This window comes from Anomaloglossus baeobatrachus, chromosome 11, assembly GCF_048569485.1.
Source record: "Anomaloglossus baeobatrachus isolate aAnoBae1 chromosome 11, aAnoBae1.hap1, whole genome shotgun sequence".
NCBI classification, from domain to species: Eukaryota; Metazoa; Chordata; class Amphibia; order Anura; family Aromobatidae; genus Anomaloglossus; species Anomaloglossus baeobatrachus.
This window is the reverse complement of record NC_134363.1, coordinates 18,124,386-18,146,211: the sequence shown is the minus strand read 5'-3', so window position 1 is coordinate 18,146,211 and position 21,826 is coordinate 18,124,386. Positions and strand designations below refer to the sequence as shown.

The 21,826-nt window shown below is 49.2% G+C and overlaps 1 protein-coding gene across 1 annotated transcript in view; it reads right to left on the bottom strand.

The window, feature by feature from the left end:
• Nucleotides 1-4,167: 4,167 nt before the first annotated feature.
• The window catches only part of LOC142256401 (phospholipase A2 inhibitor and Ly6/PLAUR domain-containing protein-like), a 28,803-nt gene continuing 11,144 nt past the window's right edge, over nucleotides 4,168-21,826 (bottom strand). The window contains exons 2-5 of the mRNA XM_075328067.1: nucleotides 16,267-16,383; nucleotides 9,784-9,930; nucleotides 7,513-7,653; nucleotides 4,168-7,222 (exon numbers count right to left, since the gene is read on the bottom strand). Of these exons, the coding sequence (XP_075184182.1) occupies nucleotides 7,032-7,222; nucleotides 7,513-7,653; nucleotides 9,784-9,930; nucleotides 16,267-16,383 (596 nt within the window). The 3' untranslated portion in view covers nucleotides 4,168-7,031. The remainder of the gene's footprint in view (nucleotides 7,223-7,512; nucleotides 7,654-9,783; nucleotides 9,931-16,266; nucleotides 16,384-21,826) is intronic.

The following is a 21,826-nucleotide window of genomic DNA, read 5'->3' as shown; positions in this document are numbered from 1 at the left end:
GTATCCGACTGTAGAATGTCCCAGCGTTTTGCTTCACAAACCACTCCCTGATCTTCTATTATTCCTGCTTAGTGTATTTGGTATCCTATGAATCTCCTCTGCTTGGTTTTGATCCCTTTCCCTTTAGGACCCTGTGGAGTTCCTCACCTCTTCAGCTATTTTTCATCAGCACTTCCTTTGGTGTATTTATATATCCTCATTTACCCTTACTCAGTGCTGATGGTGGGTCTAATACCCTGAACAAGTGTTCAGTGAAAGCAGCCGGCTTGTATTCATCTGGAGAAACTTTGTTGTTGTTTTGTTGCAGATTCTCGGGTGGTGAGGGAAGCCAGAGGTCAGGTATCCTGCTCGGCGCATAGGTGAGGAACTTATCTCAGGTGGTGAGGGAAGCCAGAGGTCAGGTATCCTGCTCGGCACATAGGTGAGGAACTTATCTCAGGTGGTGAGGGAAGCCAGAGGTCAGGTATCCTGCTCGGCGCATAGGTGAGGAACTTATCTCAGGTGGTGAGGGAAGCCAGGGGTCAGGCATCCTGCTCGGCACATAGGTGAGGAACTTATCTTGTGTGGTGAAGGAAGCCAGGGGTCATGTATCCAGCTAAGCACATAGGTGTGGAACTTATGTTGGGTGGTGAGGGAAGCCAGGGGCCAGGTATCCTTCTCGGCGCATAGGTGTGGAACTTATCTTGGGTGGTGAGGAAAGCCAGGGGTCAGGTATCCTGCTTGGCGCATAGGTGCAGAACTTATCTTGGGTGGTGAGGGAAGCCAGAGGTCTGGTATCCTGCTCGGCGCATAGGTGAGGAACTTATCTCACGTGGTGAGGGACGCCAGGGGTCAGGTATGCTGCTCGGCGCATAGGTGCGAAACTTATCTCGGGTGGTGATGGAAGCCAGAGGTCACGTATCCTGCTCCATATAGGTGAGGAACTTATCTCGGGTGGTGAGGGAAGCCAGGGGTCAGGTATCCTGCTCGGCACATAGATGAGGAACTTATCTCGGGTGGTGAGGGAAGACAGAGGTTAGGTATCCTGCTCGGCACATAGGTGAGGAACTTATCTCGGGTGGTGAGGGAAGCCAGAGGTCAGGTATCCTGCTCAGCACATAGGTGAGGAACTTATCTCGGGTGTTGAGGGACCCCAAGGCCCAACGGTAAGCTTGGTAAGGAATCACCATCTCCCCCTTCCCTAGACACCGGGTATCCCTTCCCTTTCACTTGGTACTTCTCCGTACCTAGAGTGACATTTTTAGATGCAGGAGAACAAGGAAAAACACAGACTGAGGAGATATATCTGAAAGAAAATCTTAAATTATTGATAATTCCTTACCAAAATTTCCACACTCCTTTTTTTGTGGGATTCCAATTTCCAGCATACTCAACACTTACAAGAAGAAATCTCAACATTTTTTGTCTTCAGAAAGGTTCTTTTGTGTAGGAATCAATTAGGTCATCTGACGAGTAATGAATGGACTCTTCATAGGAATGAATGAACTCTACATAAGAATGAATAGACTCTCATTGTCCCACTCCACTCGAAGTATTATAGGCACCATTTGCATCTTAGCGAAAAATTGTAATCAATCTTTAGAGAATTCTTCACAGCCATCATAATAATTAGAGACTAGTGATATATTTCCAAATCGTAGTATATAGAATTTCACCAAAATTTGCGAGAACTTTGGATTTGCTCGAATTTTTTGATAGCTTTTAAGATTAGGGCAAAGGTTACAAATCCAAAAAAGTCCTGAGAACCTCTCTTCTCATCTGTCTTGGCGCCATGGCTCCACTCTCGCTTCTCCACTGGCTGAGGTCTTCTCTTCTGTCTTCACTCTAACCCTGTTGAGTAGCTTAATGACGTCTCGTAAGGCCAAGTCAGTGCCGGAGATGTGGAAGAAGAAAGTGGATGGAAGACGGAAGAGAGAAAACTTGAGAGCCGGAGAGGGGAATCAAGCCAGTGGAAGACCGGAGGTGAGGCAGGGTAGGGGAGTGTCGAAGAGAGTATGGTTTTATCTTTTAACCCCATCATTTATCCTGTTCTGTGCTCTAGAGTGATCACAGAGAACAATAAATGGCTTTTATCGGCAATACTGTTGTAGGAAAATGTCCCGGCCAAATTTGAGCGTAACTTATAAGTCAAATTTCAGCAGTTTTGGTCACCCTTAATAGTATGGTACACTTGTCACTGTCTCCTCTCTGGCTTCGTGTCCTTGGTTATTGCTCAACTGAATGGGTCTTAGGAGTAGGCAGGATCGTCATCACCAATGGTGTTACACACCTGTCCAGGATACAGTCTTTTCTCCCCTCACCTCAGTCCACTGGACTCTGTTGTTGGACTTTGCTGTTCTCCACGTCAGGCTTTGCAGGGGGTCCAGCATGCTCCTATGTGATCATCTCTTTAGGCCTATATAAGACTCATTAAGACACATACATATCTCAGTATTAAGACTTTTATTTTCCTAAATCCTTTCTGTTTGTGCCTTTCAGTACCTGTGCTACCTGCTTCCGGGCTTCCAGTACCTTTACGATCAGAATCCTGTCTGCCTGCGGCTTACAATGCCTCTGCTACCGGTCTCCTGCTTGCAACTTCCAGTACTTTTGTTACTTACATCCTGGTCTCCTGTCTGCCTATGGCTTCCAATACCTCTGCCACCAGTATTCTGTTTGCCTGCAGCTTCCAGTACCACTGCTACTGTTCTGCTGCCTGCTTGTGGCTTTCAGTACCTTTGCTACATGCTTCATTGTCTCCTATATGCCTGTGGTTTCTAGTATCTTTGCTATGTACGTCCTGGTGTCCTGCCTGCCTACAGCGTCCAGTACCTCAGCCACCAGTCTTATGTTTGCCTACAGCTTCCAGTACCACTACTACCAGTCCTCTACCTGCCTTTCATTAGCTCTGTTACATATTCCTTGTCTCCTGTATGCCTGTGGTCTCCCGTACCTCTGCTTTCACTCTCCCGGGTGCCTCACCTGCCTGCTTTGGGTGCATTTTCTGTGTTTAAAGGAAATCTTTACAATGAATTTCACCCCTCATACTATTTATATGTGCATGGAGCTCTTTCAAAGACAAAGTCCAGCAATACTTTTACATGCTCAGTCCATTCCTCTGTTACTGAGAAGTCTGCATTTGAAGTTCTATGCAAATGAGGCTGTAGTTCTAAAGCCTCTGTCACTCCAGCTCTATTCCCCTTCCACCACCGCCTCTTCCTGTTTATCTGACAGATTTTATGCTGTGTGACTGTCAAGCTTCCACTAGGGGTGCAGGGACTTAGTGGAGATTGAACTCCAAAGTGCAATAATACAAAGCCCACCAGAGGTCGATAGCACAAGGGTAAAAGTAGTCAGATAATCCAAAGTCAAACTGGGATGTCACGTCAATACAGGGGAGTGAGCAAGCTGAAGTCAAATGGAAGCAAGGGGCTCAGAAGCTGAAAGTCACGTAAAGAGCCAAGGAGGAGCAGTGCCGTAGTCAGGGGACATTACCGAGGTCAGAGGCCAGGAGAACACGTAAGTACAAAGGTAGGGGTGGAGGCAGAGACATGGGATGGGACTAGGGTCAGATAGTCAGATAGACAGGGTGGAGAGAAAGTTCAAGGGGAACGGTGGTCAGGGAGAGGAAAGCTAGGTAGCAGGACAGATCAGAGCAACTCACAGATACCAGTGTGCACGTTGCAGAGCAGGAACTATTACTGGTAGCGTCCCGGAGGAGTCCACACCATAATAAAGCAGTGAGAGTCCCGGAACGAGGCACGACCGAACAGACCCCTCCCACCTGACTTAACGCTATCAGAGCCAAGAAGTAGTTGTGACAGTGTCTTCCTGCAAAAGAGACCTCAGACAAGCAGGAGGAGCCGGCGCAAAGCATAGAGCTGGAGTGACAGAGGCTTCAGAGCTACGAATAGCTCTTCAGCCCCATTTGCATATCAATTCGTACACTGATTTCTCAGTAATGTAGGAACAAACTCCTTTTCAACATGGAAGCACCTAAGGATTTGTGATTGACACCAAAGTCATCTCCAAATAAGTTGTCTTTTGCTTTATTATTGGGTCACAAAGCCCATTGGTAGACCCGCTCATGATTTGGTGGGCCTATCTAATCCTGTAGTTCATGGCTAAATAACCAAAAATGCTCAATTTTGGATTTTGGTTCTTAGACCTTCTACAAAAACTTACACATTTTGGATTTTTTTACTTTTAATTAGAGAATGTATGTGTTGAACAAACAATAAAACATTGACGAGTGGGAAAAAGAAATCTTTTGGCGGATTAGTAGAAGCAAAGATGGATGTTTGTCGTGAGTGTAGCGCGTAATACTGAAGGACACAGACACTCGACACATTAGAAGCACGGGATTCCTCCTGTTGACCCAAATAAGTCACCTGATGTTGTAGTCCTGTGGTGGCCCAAATTCGAGAAGGTGGAGGAGCCATCCCATAAAAAAATCGGGCATGAGATACCCTAGTTGTGTCAATCGAATTTTTTTGCATTTTTTTTGTAAAGTTTGTTTTTGTCCCTTTTTGTCTCATCGATCCCTCACTAATCACTAAAGATGAAAACTTCCCTTAAAATATAAAAGCCTTCCCATAACACATAATAAAGGTTCACATCGGCTCACGTCACATCAGTCAATCAATAATGAATGCTGAAAACATGAAAAGGCACAAGGCATTTCAAAATGGGAATACGATCCACGTGAAATGGTTTGCAAGAAGCAAATGCAACCTACTGTGGGTCTACTGAAAAAATGGGTTCCCCATTATTAGAAAAATATGGCCGCCTTTTGTCTAAACTGTTCATAGGTTGTGCACAGTATTGAGATGTAATACCGGACAGGGCCTGTGGACATGGATGGCGCTGTTTCTAGCAGAAAATAAGTATATTTTTCTTAAGTGGTACAACCTCTGTAAACTTTCAATGAAGGGTTTAGATTTAGGGGTGACCCTTAGACATTAAATTAACCAATCAATAGATTTCTTTTGTCGCATTGGGCAAACATTTCGGGATTAAGATTAAGGTCATCTGGTTGAGGGTTAATTGTAGCTTGATAATACAAGATTTACAGTCAGGTTTAGAGATGAGCGAATTTGCCAAAGTTCAAATTCGACAAATGTGTTCGAATTTGGCCAGAAAATTTGACTGGCATCAAACTAATTTGTTGCAAATCTGCTGGAAAAGGGTCCCCTTTCCTTGGTGTTCCCATTCTTCCCTTTCCTACCACTGCCGCTCCAACAATCAGCTTATTTTTATTCTCTCTTCTACACAAGTTGCAACCCACGTGACGGTGTGGGGCTAGAGAAGAACAGCAGTACTATAGGCCTTTACTTCCCTCTTATGTGTTTGACCCATTTCAATTTTGGGCCTCTGGTGCTATCATTTTTCACTAGGTGCAGGTGTGAAGCATGTTTTTGTCGTCAATATTGTGCATCGCATTCTCTATGACCAAAAAACGGCTCAATGCTTGTCCTTAACATGAGTTTCAACCCATGTGATGGTGTGGGGCTAGAGAAGAATGACAGTACCATAGGTCTTTTGCTTTCTCTTATATATTCTATTCTCTTCTGTTTCGGGCTTCTGACGCTGACATTTTTCACTAAGCAAAGGGCATGAAGCACGTCTTTGGCGTTAATATTGTGCATTGCATTCTGTATGACCAAGAATGGCTCAATGCTTTTCCTTAACACAAGTTGCAACCCATGTGACGGTGTGGGGCTAGAGAAGAACGACAGTACCATAGGTCTTTTGCTTTCTCTTATATATTCTACTCTCTTCTGTTTCGGGCTTCTGACGCTGACATTTTTCACTAAAGGGCATGAAGAACGTCTTTGGTGTCAATATTGTACATTGCATTCTGTATGACCAAGAATGGCTCAAAGCTTGTCCTTAACATGAGTTGCAACCCACATGATGGTGTGGGGCTAGAGAAGAATGACAGTACCATAGGCCTTTTCTTTTCTCTTAAATTTCCTATTCTCTTCTGTTTCAGGCCTACTGCACTGCTGCTTGTCACTAGAAACAGGGCGTAAAACACGTCTTTAGCATCAACAATGTGCATTACATTCTATATGACCAAGAATGGCTCAATGCTTGTCCTTAACACAAGTTGCAACCCACGTGACGGTGTGGGGCTAGAGAAGAACGACAGTACCATAGGCCTTTTCTTTTCTCTTATATTTCCTATTCTCTTCTGTTTCAGGCCTACTGCGCTGCTGCTTGTCACTAGAAACAGGGCGTAAAACACGTCTTTAGCATCAACAATGTGCATTACATTCTATATGACCAAGAATGGCTCAATGCTTGTGCTTAACGTGAGTTGCAACCCACGTGACAGTGTGGGGCTAGAGAAGAACGGCAGTGGCATATACCTCGAAATAGAAGAAAAAAGAATGGAAGAATGGCAGTAGCAAGACAAGTATGAGGAGGGCCAAATAGAGGTGTGTATAAGACTTTTTTTGTAAACCCTCCCTGGTACCCAAGACCAAGATGTAGCAAAATTTTTGCATAAATCAAATTGTAAAATCATTTGGATTTTTTGGAAGTTTTGATTTGTAACAAAATGATTCGCTCATCTCTCATTTTTAGGGTTGGGTTTAAGAGTAACCCTAACTCTATGCCCTTTAAGAGTAGCTGCGGCATCCTTTTCAGTGCAAAGATTTGGGTATAGGATTATTGGTAACAGAAAATGTTAATAGTTTTTGTAAATATTGTGATTACGTTGCAGTGTTAGTGTGCGGTATCTTTAAATTGCATGCTCATAGGCCAATATTTTTTTTCTTCAGTCATGGTATTAACACTAACTGGAGGCTGGCGCCATAGCAGACATGTATATGGTATCCTGCAGTGAAGTCTTGTCTCATGCACAGCATATTCATATCAATGCACACAATAAAGTGCTTAAGATTAAAAAATAAACTGATAAAGACATAAATAATAATTCCAGGAAATGTTGTGCGCCCGCTGTTCAAACCTGGTAAAATTTGAATGCGCTCAGTTAACACAGCGGCACATTGTAGAAGTGTAGAGCCCCGCCCACGAGGAGCCAGCTAGAATAGAACTTTTGAGATTGCAACAGCTACCAGCATAATGAAGACACCGGAATGAATGGTGGAGCCAAGGTTTGAGCATCTGATTTCTGTTTGGAGTTTGACCCCCCCATAGTTATGGCTTTGGCTTCCAAGATCGCATATTGCTTTAGTTCCACATCCACGGAAAGCATTTTTGCTGTATTTGGCTCCTGAAAAACATGAAAATTATCAACAATTGAAAAAGCTAAGTGCAGAGTTCAGCAGTCACATAGAGGATCAATGGACCTGTCTATTTTAGAGGCCCTGAAATGCCCCGTTGAGGATTCGAGTACCCTGTAATATGAGCTTTATGGGAGTTTTCTAAATTAAACGTTCTATCAGTTTGTAGGCGGAGTCGTATAATCGTGTCTTAAGGCTTAAAATGGACATAAAATGTACAACTTTTTGGTCTATGGATGACCGAACAGATAAAAGCCCATGACTTTTGCTCATAAAGTACCTGTATATACGTGACTCATGAAGATACACTTGTTTTCTTGTCCGGTGCAATCAATTTTTTCTTTGGTGAGACACCAGTCCGAATCGTGGGCCGTGCAGCTAGAACAAGTCAGTCCGTTCCGACGACCTTCATCAGGAGGCACTGGAAAAGGCACACAGCTATGTCAGTGAGGCGCAAATTCATGGTTCTGAAGAAAATCCACCACCTTCTTCCACCTGCTCGCTGGGTCCATTACATCGCATGTAGAAGAAGGAACTCTGATCAGATAAAGCCAAAGTAAACCTTTTTGTGCTGAATACTAACAATGCACATCCCCCTGAAAACACCCTCCCCACTGTCACACATGGTGGTGGCAGCATTATGCTGTGAGGAGACTTTTCTTCAGCAGGGGCAGGGAAGCTTTTCAGAGTTAATGGGAAGAAAGATGAAGCTAAATACAAGGAAATCCTGGAGATAAACCTGTTGGAGGCTGCAAAAGACTTGAAACCGGGGCATAGGTTCAACTTCCAGCAGGACAACGACCGTCAACATCCTACGAAAGCTACAATGGAGGCACAGGGGGCTACCAGCCGCAACGCTTATTTCAGCATGATGTGCATCCAAGGGTGTGCATCCAGCTGAAATACATCACAGCACGGAGATCCATCAGGTCCCTGCACTGTGATGTGCCAGCCACTGATTAAGGCTATGAATATTTACTGATCCCCATGCCCATAAGGGCACGGGGAGCAGGAAATATGCCTGCACCTGGCAGCTGACTGTGCTGTAAGTGGGCACGCCATGCATGACAGTGATGTTGCGATATGCCATCATCGGACGAGGACACTGGTGGAGTTGGGAGAAGGTGAGTATAAGCATTTATTTTGTTAACTGTGTGCGATGCCCGGGGGTGTAATATTTACCAGGATGCGGCCAAGATGGGGACATAAAACCGGCTGGGGCCATTATGAGGACATGTATACAAGGATGGGGCCATTATGGGAACATGTATACCAGGATGGGGCCATTATGGGGACATCTAAACCAGGATGAGGGCGCTGATGGGGACATATATACCAGGATGGAGATAGATGTGGATATACTGTATAACAGGATGGGGCCAGGATGTGAACATATATCAGGATAGGCCATGATGAGGACATACAAACCAGGATATATCCACGATGTGGTCATGCACCAGGATGTGGTCATGATAGGGACATATACCAGGATGGGGCCATGATGGAGACACATATACCAGGATGAGGCCCTATATAAAAGGATGACCCATGATGGGGACATATATACAAGGATGGGGCCAACTAGGGGACATATATACCAGGATGGGGACATATATACCAGGATGGAGAAAGGATGTGGGCATATACCAGAATGGGGCCAGGATGTGAACATATACCAGGATATAGCCATGATGTGCTCATGCACCAGGATGTGGTCATGATGGGGACATATACCAGGATAGGGCCATGATAGGCACATATATGAGGATGAGGTCATATATAAAAGGAGGTGCCATGATGGGGACATATATACCAGGATGGGGCCATATATTACAGAATATAGCCATATTGAGGTCATACACCAGGATGGGGGACATATTTACCAGGATGTGGCCCAGATGGAGACACATATACCAGGATGAGGCCATATATAGAAGGATGGGCCATGATGGGGGCATATATACCAGGATGGGGCCATATATTCCAGAATATAGACATGGTAAGGTCATACACGAGGATGGGGGACATATTTTCCAGGATGTGGCCCAGGATGGGGGACATTAGCACAGGATAGGGGTCAGTACTAGGCAATGAAGGGGGAGGGGGTGAACTCATGGCTCAACCACAGACGCCTCCATCCAATCTCTCTGAGCGAGAGAAGGAGAAGAAGAGGAGAATGTCACCTCTAGATGTGCAAAGCAGGAGAGACCCCAAAAGACAGAGACAGGGGGTCCTGCAAAGTACTGACTTTTTAGGGAATGACCACATGGGGCGCAGTAATATTAGGTTTCTCCTTAGGGACTGGTATTTGCTGTATGTAACAGTGGCATTCAGAGATGAGAAGAAGGGTCAAAACCAACTACCAAAAGGGGCCCCTGCTATGTTTCTGGATAGAAAGATTTGGGCCTTGCACAAGTTCTCATGCCCCTGCAGAACAAATGGGGGGGGGATCAGCACTAAACCCTTGGAATGAATCAATCAATTAATACTCTACAGATCTGGAAACAGAACAGACATGATACAATGTATTCAGTGATAGAACCCATCTTACACGCCGGGGTGGAGGGATAGCAGGAGTCAGTGTAGCAGCAGGAGGTCGCGGTCTTCACTTGTCCTCTCTGGTACCCAATAGTCCCCGACACTCCGCACGCATTCCTTCTTTCACAGGATCGGGTGAATATTTTTGCTTGCATCCCATCTGCAAAACAAAGAAGTCATAGACAATAAATAACAAGAGGAGCTGTGTAATGTATGTACACAGTGACTGCACCAGCAGAATAGTGAGTGCAGCTCTGGAGTATAATACAGGAGGTAACTCAGGATCAGTAATGTAATGTATGTACACAGTGACTGTGTGACGCCCTGGACCCCAGGGGTCACAGGTAACAACACCTACCACACACACATGTACCGCCCTGAGAAGAGCCCGGCTGCTTCTTCCGCTTCCTCGGGCCGAGCCACTCGAGGTCCGGGCTCGGGTTGTCGGTGACGCGAGTGCCTCCGGACCGGGGGCCACGTCGCTCTGTTAAGGGGAGAGGCGGTGGGGTGGTGGTGGTGATGGGACGAGGCGCGCAGCCGGGGAGGGCCGCGCTGTTGTCTCACGGGTCGTGACGCCACCCACGGGTCGTGGTGACGGGATGCACCACCGCTGCGGCTGAAGTGATGGCGGGCTCGTCCGGGATCGGTGTTGCAGCCGCAGCCGAGATGTTAGCCCCTCCGTGGGTAGGGGAGGTGCGTCCCGGGGCCCGATTTGGGGATCTGTAAGCGCTGATGATGTTGTTGGGGTGCAGGGTGCTGTGCCGCGGTGTAGTGTCGTGCCCAGATGGCACTGGTGTACTCACGATTAATTCACACTCAGAGTCACTGGTAAACCAAAGTTCGGATATGGTCGGTTCCCGCGGCCGGCTGCTGATGTCCCCTGTGGGGTTGATGGTGGCCTCTTTCCCGTGCACCTCTGGTTGTTGTGTTTCGGCTCCCCTGCCTGAGCAGTGGTAGCCCGCTCCCCGGCGTTGAGCTGCCGGAGGAACCCTCGGTTGCCCGCAGGCGCTGGCCCATCGGGTGTTTGGCCCTTGGCGGTGGCGCTCACCCGGTCTCGGTGGGATTTTGCCTTCTTTCGGGACTTTGGGTGTGGATGAACCCGTGAGGTCCAGCCAGCAATCAGTCAATTTGCCTACATTCAGTGGCTTCTAAGCTGCCTGACGTTTCAAGGGGCCCAGGCTCCTACCCGGGTCCCTAACAGCTCTGCTCCTCTACCACTTCACTCTCCCTCTACCACTTAACTTCCCTTGTCTCTTTGTATTTCCTGCCTCAGGCCAGTAGTCTCCTCGGTGGGCGTGCCTTTCCACCTGACTCCGCCCACCTGGTGTGCCCTACTGGCCCTGAGGGAGGCATCAGGTCTCCCTCTCGGGTGACGTGTGTGTGACCTCACAGGGGGTGGGGGGTATGTGTGTATATGGGAGGTGTTATTACCTGTGACCCCTGGGGTCCAGGGCGTCACACACACACACCCCCATCCCTTGTGAGGACATACCTGTTACCCGAAAGGGAGACCTGATGCCTCCCTCAGGGCCAGTAGGGCACACCAGGTGGGCGGAGTCAGGCAGAAAGGCACGCCCACCGAGGAGACTACTGTCCTGAGGCAGGAAATACAAACAGTTAAGTTTTAGTCGGAGAGTTGACAGGAGGTGTAGAGGAGTAGAGCTGTCGGGGACCCGGGTTGGAGCCTGGGATTCCCGAAAAAGTCAGGCAGGCAGACGGTGGTGGCCGCCTGCAGGAGTACCAGTACAGCAACCGATGGAACCGTAGGGACCGGGCGAGGGTTGGAGCCCGCCGGCCCTGAACCGGGGAGCCAACCGTTTACCAGAGCACCAGAAACTGGGTACTCAGACCCCGTCCTAGCTTAGAAGCCACTGAGTTTAGGCAAATTAACTGATTGCAGTCTGGACCTCACGGGTTCATCCTCATCCAAAGTCCCGAAATAAGGCAAAAGCCCACCGATACTGGGTGAGAGCCACTGCCAAGGGCCAAACATCCGACGGGCCAGCGCCTGCGGGCAACCGAGGGCTCCTCCGGCAGCTAAATGCCGGGGAGCGGGCTACCACTGTCCAGGCAGGGGAGCGGAAAACCACAACAGAGGTGCAAGGGAAAGGGGCCACCATCAACCTCACAAGGGACACAAGCAGCCGGCTGCGGGACCCGACCATACCCGAACTTTGGTTTACCAGTGACTCTGAGTGTCAATTAATCGTGAGTACACCAATGCCATCTGGGCACGACACTGCACTGCAGCACGGCACCCTGCACCCCGACAACAACACCGTCGCCAGTCCCCACTGGGCCCCGGGACACACCGCCCCTACCCACGGAGGGGCTAACATCTAGGCTGCGGCCACAACACCGCTCCCGGGAGCCCCCTTCACTCCAGCCACTGCGGCGGTGCATCCCGTCACCACGACCCGTGGGTGGCGTCACAACCCGTCCGACGACAATGCGGCCCCCAACTGCGCACCTCATCCCACACCACCACCCCACTGCCTCCCCTTAACAGAGCTACGTGGACCCCGGTCCGGAGGCGCTCGAGCCACCGACAACCCAAGCCCGGACCTCGAGCGGCTCTGCCCGGCGAAAGGGAGCGGCCGAGCCCCTCTTAGGGCTGTACACTTACTCTCTTTCGGTATCCCCACACCCCTGCACTCTCTAAACAAATATTCTTCTCCCCTTCCGTCTTACCTCCTCACATGTCCTCATCTGCTGACCTACTCCTAAACCTCAATTCGCTCCTAATAACACGCAGACCATGCCGCCCACTCTCCTTTTCCCACCTGGTCTTTCTTTCTCTACTCTTCTCACTGCTGGTGACATATCCCCCAACCCTGGCCCCCCACAGATGGTACACCCCTCTTTATCACCAATTTATCACTCCCCACATACTAGTAACTAACGCAATCTCTCCAATATAAAATCCATTCCCCTCTCACCCACTGCACCGCTCCCCTTCTCTGGAGTGCTCTGGAATGACAGGTTCTCTCTGTAATAAACTGCACATCATTCATAATCTCTTTACCTCCAGCAATCTATCCTTTCTGGGCCTCACCGAAACATGGCTGACACCCTCCAACACTGCCTCCCCTGCTGCACTATGCTACAGTGGCCTTCACTTCTCCCACACTCCTCGCCCTGGCAATAGACAGGGTGGAGGAGTGGGCCTCCTTCTTTCTAACAACTGCAGCTTTAACCCAATCCCACCTCTACCCTCCCTTGTCCTGCCTTCCTTTGAAGTGCACTCTGTCCGCATCTATTCTCCCTCCAACCTCCAAGTGGCCGTCATATACAGACCCCCGGGCGCTACCATTGCCTTCCTCGACCACTTCTCTGCCTGGCTTCTCCACTTTCTCTCTGCTGACATTCCCACTATCATCATGGGTGACTTCAACATCCCCACCGACACCCGCCAGTCAGCAGCCTCCAAACTCCTCTCCCTCGCTTCGTCTTTTGGTCTAACTCAGTGGTCCACCTCTGCCACCCATAAAGATGGACACACACTAGACCTTATCTTCACCCGCCTCTGTTCCCTTTCCGACCTCACAACTTCCCCCCTCCCCCTATCTAACCACCATCTTCTCAACTTTTTAGCCCTGTCCTCCTCACCTGCCCCCCCTGTCCAGCACCTAGCACATCCCCGCAGAAACCTTGCACGCCTCACTCTATCCTTCCACTGTCCTTCATATCGTCCCTTCACGACACAAACAGTGCTACCAGTTTTTACAATGCCACACTCACATCAGCTATTGTTGGCGTCCCTCAAGGCTCTGTCCTGGGACCCTTACTTTTTTCGATCTACATATTTGGCCTGGGACAACTCATAAAGTCCCATGGCTTCCAGTACCACCTATATGCCGATGACACTCAGATCTACCTCTCTGGCCCAGATGTCACTTCTCCGCTCTCCAGAATCCCGGAGTGTCTATCTGCCATATCCTCCTTCTCCTCTCACTTCCTAAAGCTCAATGTGGCCAAAACTGAACTAATCATCTGTCCTCCGTCTCACCTACACTCTCCACCTGATCTATCTATTACAGGGGTGGGGAACCTTTTTTCTGTCGGGGGCCATTTGGAAATTTCTACCAACCTTCGGGGGCCGCACAAAATTATCAATGTTTAAATGACCCTGCTATATTGGGTGAAGCAATTAATTAACTGGGGGCATGGGGCTGGGGGCACAGACGCCATAAGCGGTTTTGGGGGCACAGACACCACAAGCGGTTCTGGGGGTACAGACACCACAAGCGGTTCTGGGGCCACAGACACCACAAGCGGTTCTGGGGGCACAGACACCACAAGCGGGGCTGGGGGCACAGACACCACACGAGGGGCTGGGGGCACAGACACCACACGAGGGGCTGGGGGCACAGACACCACACGAGGGGCTGGGGGCACAGACACCACACGGGCTGGGGGCACAGACACCACACGAGGGGCTGGGGGCACAGACACCACTGGAGGGAGCACAGACATCACTGGGGGGGAGGCACAGACATCACTGGGGGGAGGCACAGACATCACGGGGAGGATGCTCACAGAACTGGGGGATGGGCTGCACACAGGACTGGGGGATGGGCTGCACACAGTACTGGGGGATGGGCTGCACACAGTACTGGGGGATGGGCTGCACACAGTACTGGGGAATGGGCTGCACACAGGACTGGGGGATGGGCTGCACACAGGACTGGGGGATGGGCTGCACACAGGACTGGGGGATGGGCTGCACACAGGACTGGGGGATGGGCTGCACACAGGACTGGGGGATGGGCTGCACACAGGACTGTGGGAGGGGTGCACACAGGACTGGGGGAGGGGTGCACACAGGATTGGGGGGGTGCACACAGGACTGGGTGATGGGCTGCACATAGGACTGGGGGAGCTGCACATAGGATTGTGTGGGGGTGCACACAGGACATTGGGGGGCTGCACACAGGAATGGGGGAGGGGTGCACACAGGACATTGGGGGGCACACTGCGCTGAGAGTTTCATGCAACTCTAGGGGAGAAGGTTTAAAGAACTGGGGTGGGGAGGCACAAAGCATTGGGCAAGGCACATAGCAGCAGAGGGTCGGCGCTGGACTCACAGCAGCATTGCATTCACATCACCGGAGTGCAGCAGGAGCCGGACACACTGCATCAGAAGGAGAAGGCGGGCACTGATCTCTGGAGACCAGGGGGCGGACACACAATGCTGGAAGCTGTGAGGCTGCTGTGGACCCGCCCACAATTGGCACTGGCCGACGGGAGAACACATTGCAGCACAAACAGCAATGTGTGGCTTTAAAGGGCCGGCGGCAGCAAGACCGCGGTGACAGCACGAGCACTGCCTCCCCTGGGAATGTGCCCGGGGGCCACATAAAAAGTCATGGCGGGCCGCATGCGGCCCGCGGGCCGGAGGTTCCCCACCCCTGATCTATTACAATAAACAACACCATGGTCTCGCCAGTACCCAAAGTTTGCTGCCTCGGAGTGACCTTTGACTCTGCCTTGTCCTTCATACCATACATCCAATCCCTCACCACCTCCTGTCGTCTTCAACTCAAAAATATTTCCAGAATCCGTCCTTTCCTCAATTTGCAATCTGCAAAAATGCTAGTGCATGCCCTCATAATCTCCCGCCTCGACTACTGCAACATCCTCCTCTGTGGTCTCCCTGCTAACACCCTCACCTCTCTCCAGTCCATCCTTAATTCTGCTGCCCAAATGATCCACCTCTCTCCTCAATACCACCCCGCTTTTCCTCTCTGCAAGTCCCTCCATTGGCTCCCAATCTTCCACCGTATCCAATTCAAATTACTAACACTGACCTACAAAGCTATCCATAATCTGTCTCCTCCGTATATCTCCGAACTAATCTCCCACTACACTCCAACACGTCACCTCCGGTCCTCCCAAGATCTCCTCCTCTCCTCCTCTCTCATTCGCTCCTCACGCAACCGACTCCAAGACTTCTCCCGAGCATCCCCAGTCTTCTGGAACTCGCTGCCTCAACACGTCAGACTATCTCCTACCCTTGCAAACTTCAAACGGAACCTGAAAACCCATCTGTTCAGAAATGCCTATAATCTACAATGAACTCACTGCCGTCCGACCACCGTGCAGAGCTGCCGCCCCACCACCGTGCAGAGCTGCCGCCCCACCACCATGCAGAGCTGCCACCCCACCACCGTGCGGAGCTGCCGCCCAATCTACACCCACCTACTGTCTCCTCCCCATAATCCTATAGAATGTAAGCCCGCAAGGGCAGGATCCTCTTCCCTCTGTACCAGTCTGTCTACTGTAACTTGTATATGTATTCTGTATGTAACCCCCTTCTCATGTACAGCACCATGGAATCAATGGTCCTCTATAAATAATAATAATAATAATAATAATAATAATAATAGATAATTATATATATTATACTATATTATAAATACTTAATAATATAATAATAATAATATTCAGCTATTAAGAGAATGAATACGAAGCTATTAAATCCGCACTACCGTACCCATAATAGTGATGGTGCTGGTGGCGGCACACACATATTCCTTAGGACAACTCCTTTCTTCTCCAGTGCACGAAAATTCTCCTTCCGCTCTACAGACAAAGCAAGTGATGGAATAACCTACAGGAAAAGACAAGATGGCACGTTATAAGACATTGTGACATGTTTTTTGATACATTTGTACTTCTTTTCGGCCGGTCCATGGTATAAATAGCAGCTGCAGCGCACCAGGTATTTGCCAGTCCGGACCTGCGGACCTCCATAAAGAAGATCTACCCGAACAGAAAGTGTCTAATGTGGCCTGAGACTCCTCAATGCTCAAAACGTGCAGAATCCCAATGAGTTAAATGATGCAATAAGCTCTGCTCCATCTGCGTACATTAGCATGGTGCGGTTTGTATATTCATTAGCCTGGCTGTACATCTGCGGAGCGGAGATTAGAACAATAGTGTGCAATTAATTAATTCCCGCAAAATTAAATCAGATGTCATATCAGAAGAGGGAAGAAGAAGAGGGCAGTGTCTTGGGAAGACAATGGGGGGGATTATTATGCAGATGGCGAGAATCCATTGTGCCCCTAACTGAAGATCTACCGTCACATGGGACATGGAAAATATATAATACCGTAATACTGACTGCTATATACTGTATATCAGCCAATCTGAGCTAGTATGATTCACAAGATTTGGCCAGAAAATTCAATTTACGCCATATTCCTTTACTGGTGAAAGTTATTTATTCTCTTAGTGTCAATTCAGACCCCAAAAATAAGATAATAATAATAATAATAATAATAATAATAATAATAATAATGAGATCAAAATAAAAAAATACTATTATGCTCATGTCATCATTCGCATGACCTGGCAACGCAGCTCGCTGACCAATCCTCCGTTGGCTCATTTCATCCTTACAGCTGCAGTTTGCTCTTTACCGGTGTGGACTAGTCATGTCATCACTCGTCTGATGTGACAACGTAGCTCGCTGACCTATCCTCCGTTTGCTCATTTCATCCCTACAGCTGCAGTCTGCTCCTTACCGGTGTGGACTAGTCATGTCATCACTCGTCTTATATGGCAACGTCGCTGACCGATCCCCCGTTGGCTCACTTCATCCCTACAGCTGCAGTTTGCTCTTTACTAGAGTTGAGCGCGGTTCGTGGTTCGTGGTTCTCCAGTTCTAGGCTCGAGTGATTTTGGGGCCTGTTCTAGATCGAACTAGAACTCGAGCTTTTTGCAAAAGCTCGATAGTTCTAGAAACGTTCGAGAACGGTTCTAGCAGCAAAAAACCAGCTAAATCCTAGCTGGCTTTCCGCTGTAATAGTGTAAGTCACTCTGTGAATCACACTATTATGACATTTCAGTGCATAGTGTGCGGGAACAGCGCATTCAGATCACTCCTGTTTCTATAATGGCGATCGCCATTTTTTTTTTTTTTTCCTTGTCTTCCTTCCTTAAGCGCGCGCGTCTTGTGGGGCGGGCCAGCATGTCAGCCAATCACAGACACACACACACCTAAGTGGACTTTTAGCCAGAGAAGCAACGGCATGTGTGATAGGATGTCCATGTCACATGTCCCTGCATTATAAAAACGGACATTTTCCTCCAGGACGCCATTATCTCTTCTGCGTCCTTGGTGTCAGACATCACTGTCGCAGCTCCGTCCTTTGTCCTATCACCGATACTGCTGTATGCGCTCCATACACAGCACTGGACAGCTTAGGGAGAGCACTTTCTATAAGTCCTTTTAAGGGCTCAAACCGGCAGGGTCAGAGTTAAGGTGACAGGTCCTGAAAACAGCGCCAGCGTCTGTGTAGCTAAGGTCAGGGATTTCGTTGCTGCATTTCACCATTAGGAGGGAATAGAAAGGCAGGCTTCCATTCCTCTACCCAGAGCACCACAATCCTGCCACTGTACCCTCCTGTCCTCTGCACACTCCAACTGATAACTAAGCCATTATACTAGCAAACACTCAGTGTACCTAGTGGCATCCTATCTGTGGCTATTGGACTTTGCTATAGTCCCACTAGTGCAAAGACATTTGCAGAGCGCATCTGCCTGCGTTGCACACTCCAACTAATTATAACGAAGCCATTATACTAGCAAACACTCAGTGTACCTAGTGGCATCCTATACGTGGCTATTGGACTTTGCTATAGTCCCACTAGTGCAAAGACATTTGCAGCACGTCTGCCTGCGTTGCACACTCCAACTCATTATAACTAAGCTATTATACTAGCAATTTTTGCTGCCAGTTTAAGGGCCGTAGTTGCATTGTCAGGGATATTTATTCTTTATTATTCTGCTGTTAATAAAGCTAGACCACCACTGCAATCTTCACCACCTCTCAATTTTTACTACCACATTTTCAGTCCACAATCTTGTCGCAATCAACATGAGTGGCAAAATGACAGCTGCTGGTGGAAAGGGGAAGAGGCGTGGTGGAAAAGGCAAAAAAGGTTTTGTCTGTGGGGAAGGTGGCAAAGCTCCATTATCATCTGCTGAAGATAGACCATCTACCAGCAAAAGTAAGATGTCTACTACTTACCGTGGACAATCCGATGTGCTCCCTTTTTTACGGACACGAACAACAGGAAGAAAGGTAGATGATGGGCAAAAAAGGAAAATGCTTGAATGGATCTCAAGTGGTCCAACTAGTGCCCTCTCAGCCACTTCAAGTACCGCATCCAAAAAACACCAGTCCTCTGAGTTGTCATCCCAATCACACTTGATTTCTCCCAGCTCTGAAGTCCTGCCTGTCAGCCCTGCACAGTATGGTGGAACTGAGATGGCTGAGTCTGCAGAGCTGTTCAGTCACACTATAGCCTGGGAATCAGAGGTCTGCTCCCAAGCTACAGTGAGTACAGAACAGGAAATGGTCTGCAGTGATGCCCAGAACCTTTGTGACTCTGATTCAGGCCGTGAGGACCAAGTTTCTGAGCATAATGTTGACCCTTTGTCACAAACTGTAACACCTGTGGTTATAGACAATGAGGAACATACTGATGAAGATGAGACGCAGATACCCGATTGGGATGACAACTTAAATATTCGGTCAGGGCAAGAAGAGGCTCGGTCTGAGGGGGAGGGGAGTGCAAACACAACAATTGATGATGAAGTTCTAGATCCCACCTACTGTCAACCCCCAGTCAGGCACTCGAGGAGGTCAACAGAGGCGGTGGAGGAGGATGCAACCGACGACGAAGTTACCTTGCGCCTTCCTGGACAGAGTCGGAGCACTGGTAGCACGTCTACAACTGCATCCTCAGCCACCACTCTGCCTATGAGCATTATTCGGGGTGGATCAACAGGTCGCATGGCCTCTAAGCCTTGCCTAGCCTGGTCCTTTTTTGACATAGCAAAAGATCGCCCAAATTATGTGATCTGTAAACTTTGTCATGATTCTCTTAGTAGAGGTCAAAACCTCAGCAGTATGACAACTTCTTCCATGAATCGTCACATGAATAAATATCATAGGTCCCGGTGGGAAGCTCACTGTGCTGCAATGCGGCCTAGCGGAGCGAACCATCCACCGCCTGCCCCTTCCAGTGCATCCGCGCTCTCTTCATCTTCTAGGACTGTGGGGACAGCTGTCACACCTGTTTTTCCACGCAAAACTTCCACCACTGTAACCGCAACAGGCAGTTTGCTTGGTAGGTCGTCAGTTGGTTTGGAAGGGGAAACAAGTGAGTGTGTACAGCTCTCTCAGACATCGATAGCACCAACGTTGGATGAAGGCAACATCATGTCTCCGCCTGCACTTTCCTCACAAACCTGCATTTTTCCAGGGACACCCTACTCAACACCGTCTACACACAGCAGCCAGATCTCTGTCCCTCAGATGTGGTCAAATAAAAGGCCACTTCCTCCGACCCATGACAAAGCTAAGAGGTTGACTCTATCCCTCTGTAAGCTGTTGGCTACCGAAATGCTGCCTTTCCGCCTAGTGGACACACAGGATTTTAGAGACCTTATGTCTGTCGCTGTGCCCCAGTACCAGATGCCTAGTCGCCACTACTTCTCTAAGAAAGGTGTGCCCGCGCTACACCAGCATGTCGCACATAACATCACCGCTTCCTTGAGAAACTCTGTGTGTGAACGGGTGCATTTCACCACCGATAATTGGACCAGTAAGCATGGACAGGGACGTTACATGTCGCTGACTGGGCACTGGGTAACTATGGTGATAGATGGTGAAGGGTCTGCTGCACAAGTCTTGCCGTCCCCACGACTTGTGTGTCAATCCTCTGTCTGTCCAAGTTCCGCCACTGCTTCTGCCTCCTCCAACTCATCTGGGTCCTCCACCTCCACCCCAAGCCTGCCTGGTCAGGCCACCAGCGTTCTCACTGCGCAGAAGGAATCACGCACCCCTCATTACTATGCTGGCAGCAGAGCGCAACGGCATCAGGCGGTCTTTAGCTTGACATGTCTTGGGAATAAGAGTCACACAGCTGAGGAGTTGTGGTCAGCTCTGCGGTCCGAGTTTAATAAATGGTTGTCTCCACTCAACCTGCAGCCTGGTAAGGCCGTGTGCGACAATGCTGCAAACCTGGGTGCGGCCCTTCGCCTGGGCAAGGTGACACACGTACCTTGTATGGCTCACGTGTTAAACCTTGTCGCCCAGCAATTTTTAACACACTATCCCGGCCTAGATGGCCTTCTGAACAGGGCACGAAAACTGTCTGCTCACTTCCGCCGTTCAAGCGCCGCAGCAGAGCGACTTGCATCGCTCCAGAAGTCTTTCGGCCTGCCGGTTCATCGCCTGAAATGCGATGTGGCGACACGCTGGAATTCAACTCTCCACATGTTACAGCGACTGTGGCAGCACCGCCGTGCCCTAGTGCAATACGTCATGACGTATAGCCTGGGCCAACGAGATGCAGAGGTGGGGCAGATCACCCTGATGGAGTGGTCTCAGATCAAGGACCTATGCACCCTTCTGCACAGTTTTGACATGGCGACGAATATGTTTAGCGCTGACAATGCCATTATCAGCATGACGATTCCAGTCATTTACATGCTGGAGCACACGCTAAACACTATTCGGAGTCAGGGGGTGGGACAACAGGAAGGGGAGGAACTACAGGAGGATTCATATGCGCAAGAGACAACAACATCACCAAGGTCCAGACGTTCATCATCACCAACGCAGCAGGCATGGGACCATGGGGGACAGGGATCAACAAGGGCGCATAGTAGCAGGCGAAATGTTGAGCAAGGTGCAGGAGAACATGAAGAAATGGAGGACGAACTGTCCATGGACATGGAAGACTCAGCGGATGAGGGAGACCTTGGTCAAATTTCAGTTGAAAGAGGTTGGGGGGAGATGTCAGAGGAAGAAAGAACGGGTAGCACCTCTATGCCACAAACTCAGCGTGGACTTGGTCCGCATGGCTGCGCAAGACACATGAGTGCCTTTTTGTTGCACTACCTCCAACATGACAGTCGTATTGTCAAAATTAGAAGTGATGATGACTACTGGCTTGCCACACTATTAGATCCCCGGTACAAGTCCAAATTTTGTGACATAATTCCAGCCATAGAAAGGGACGCACGTATGCAGG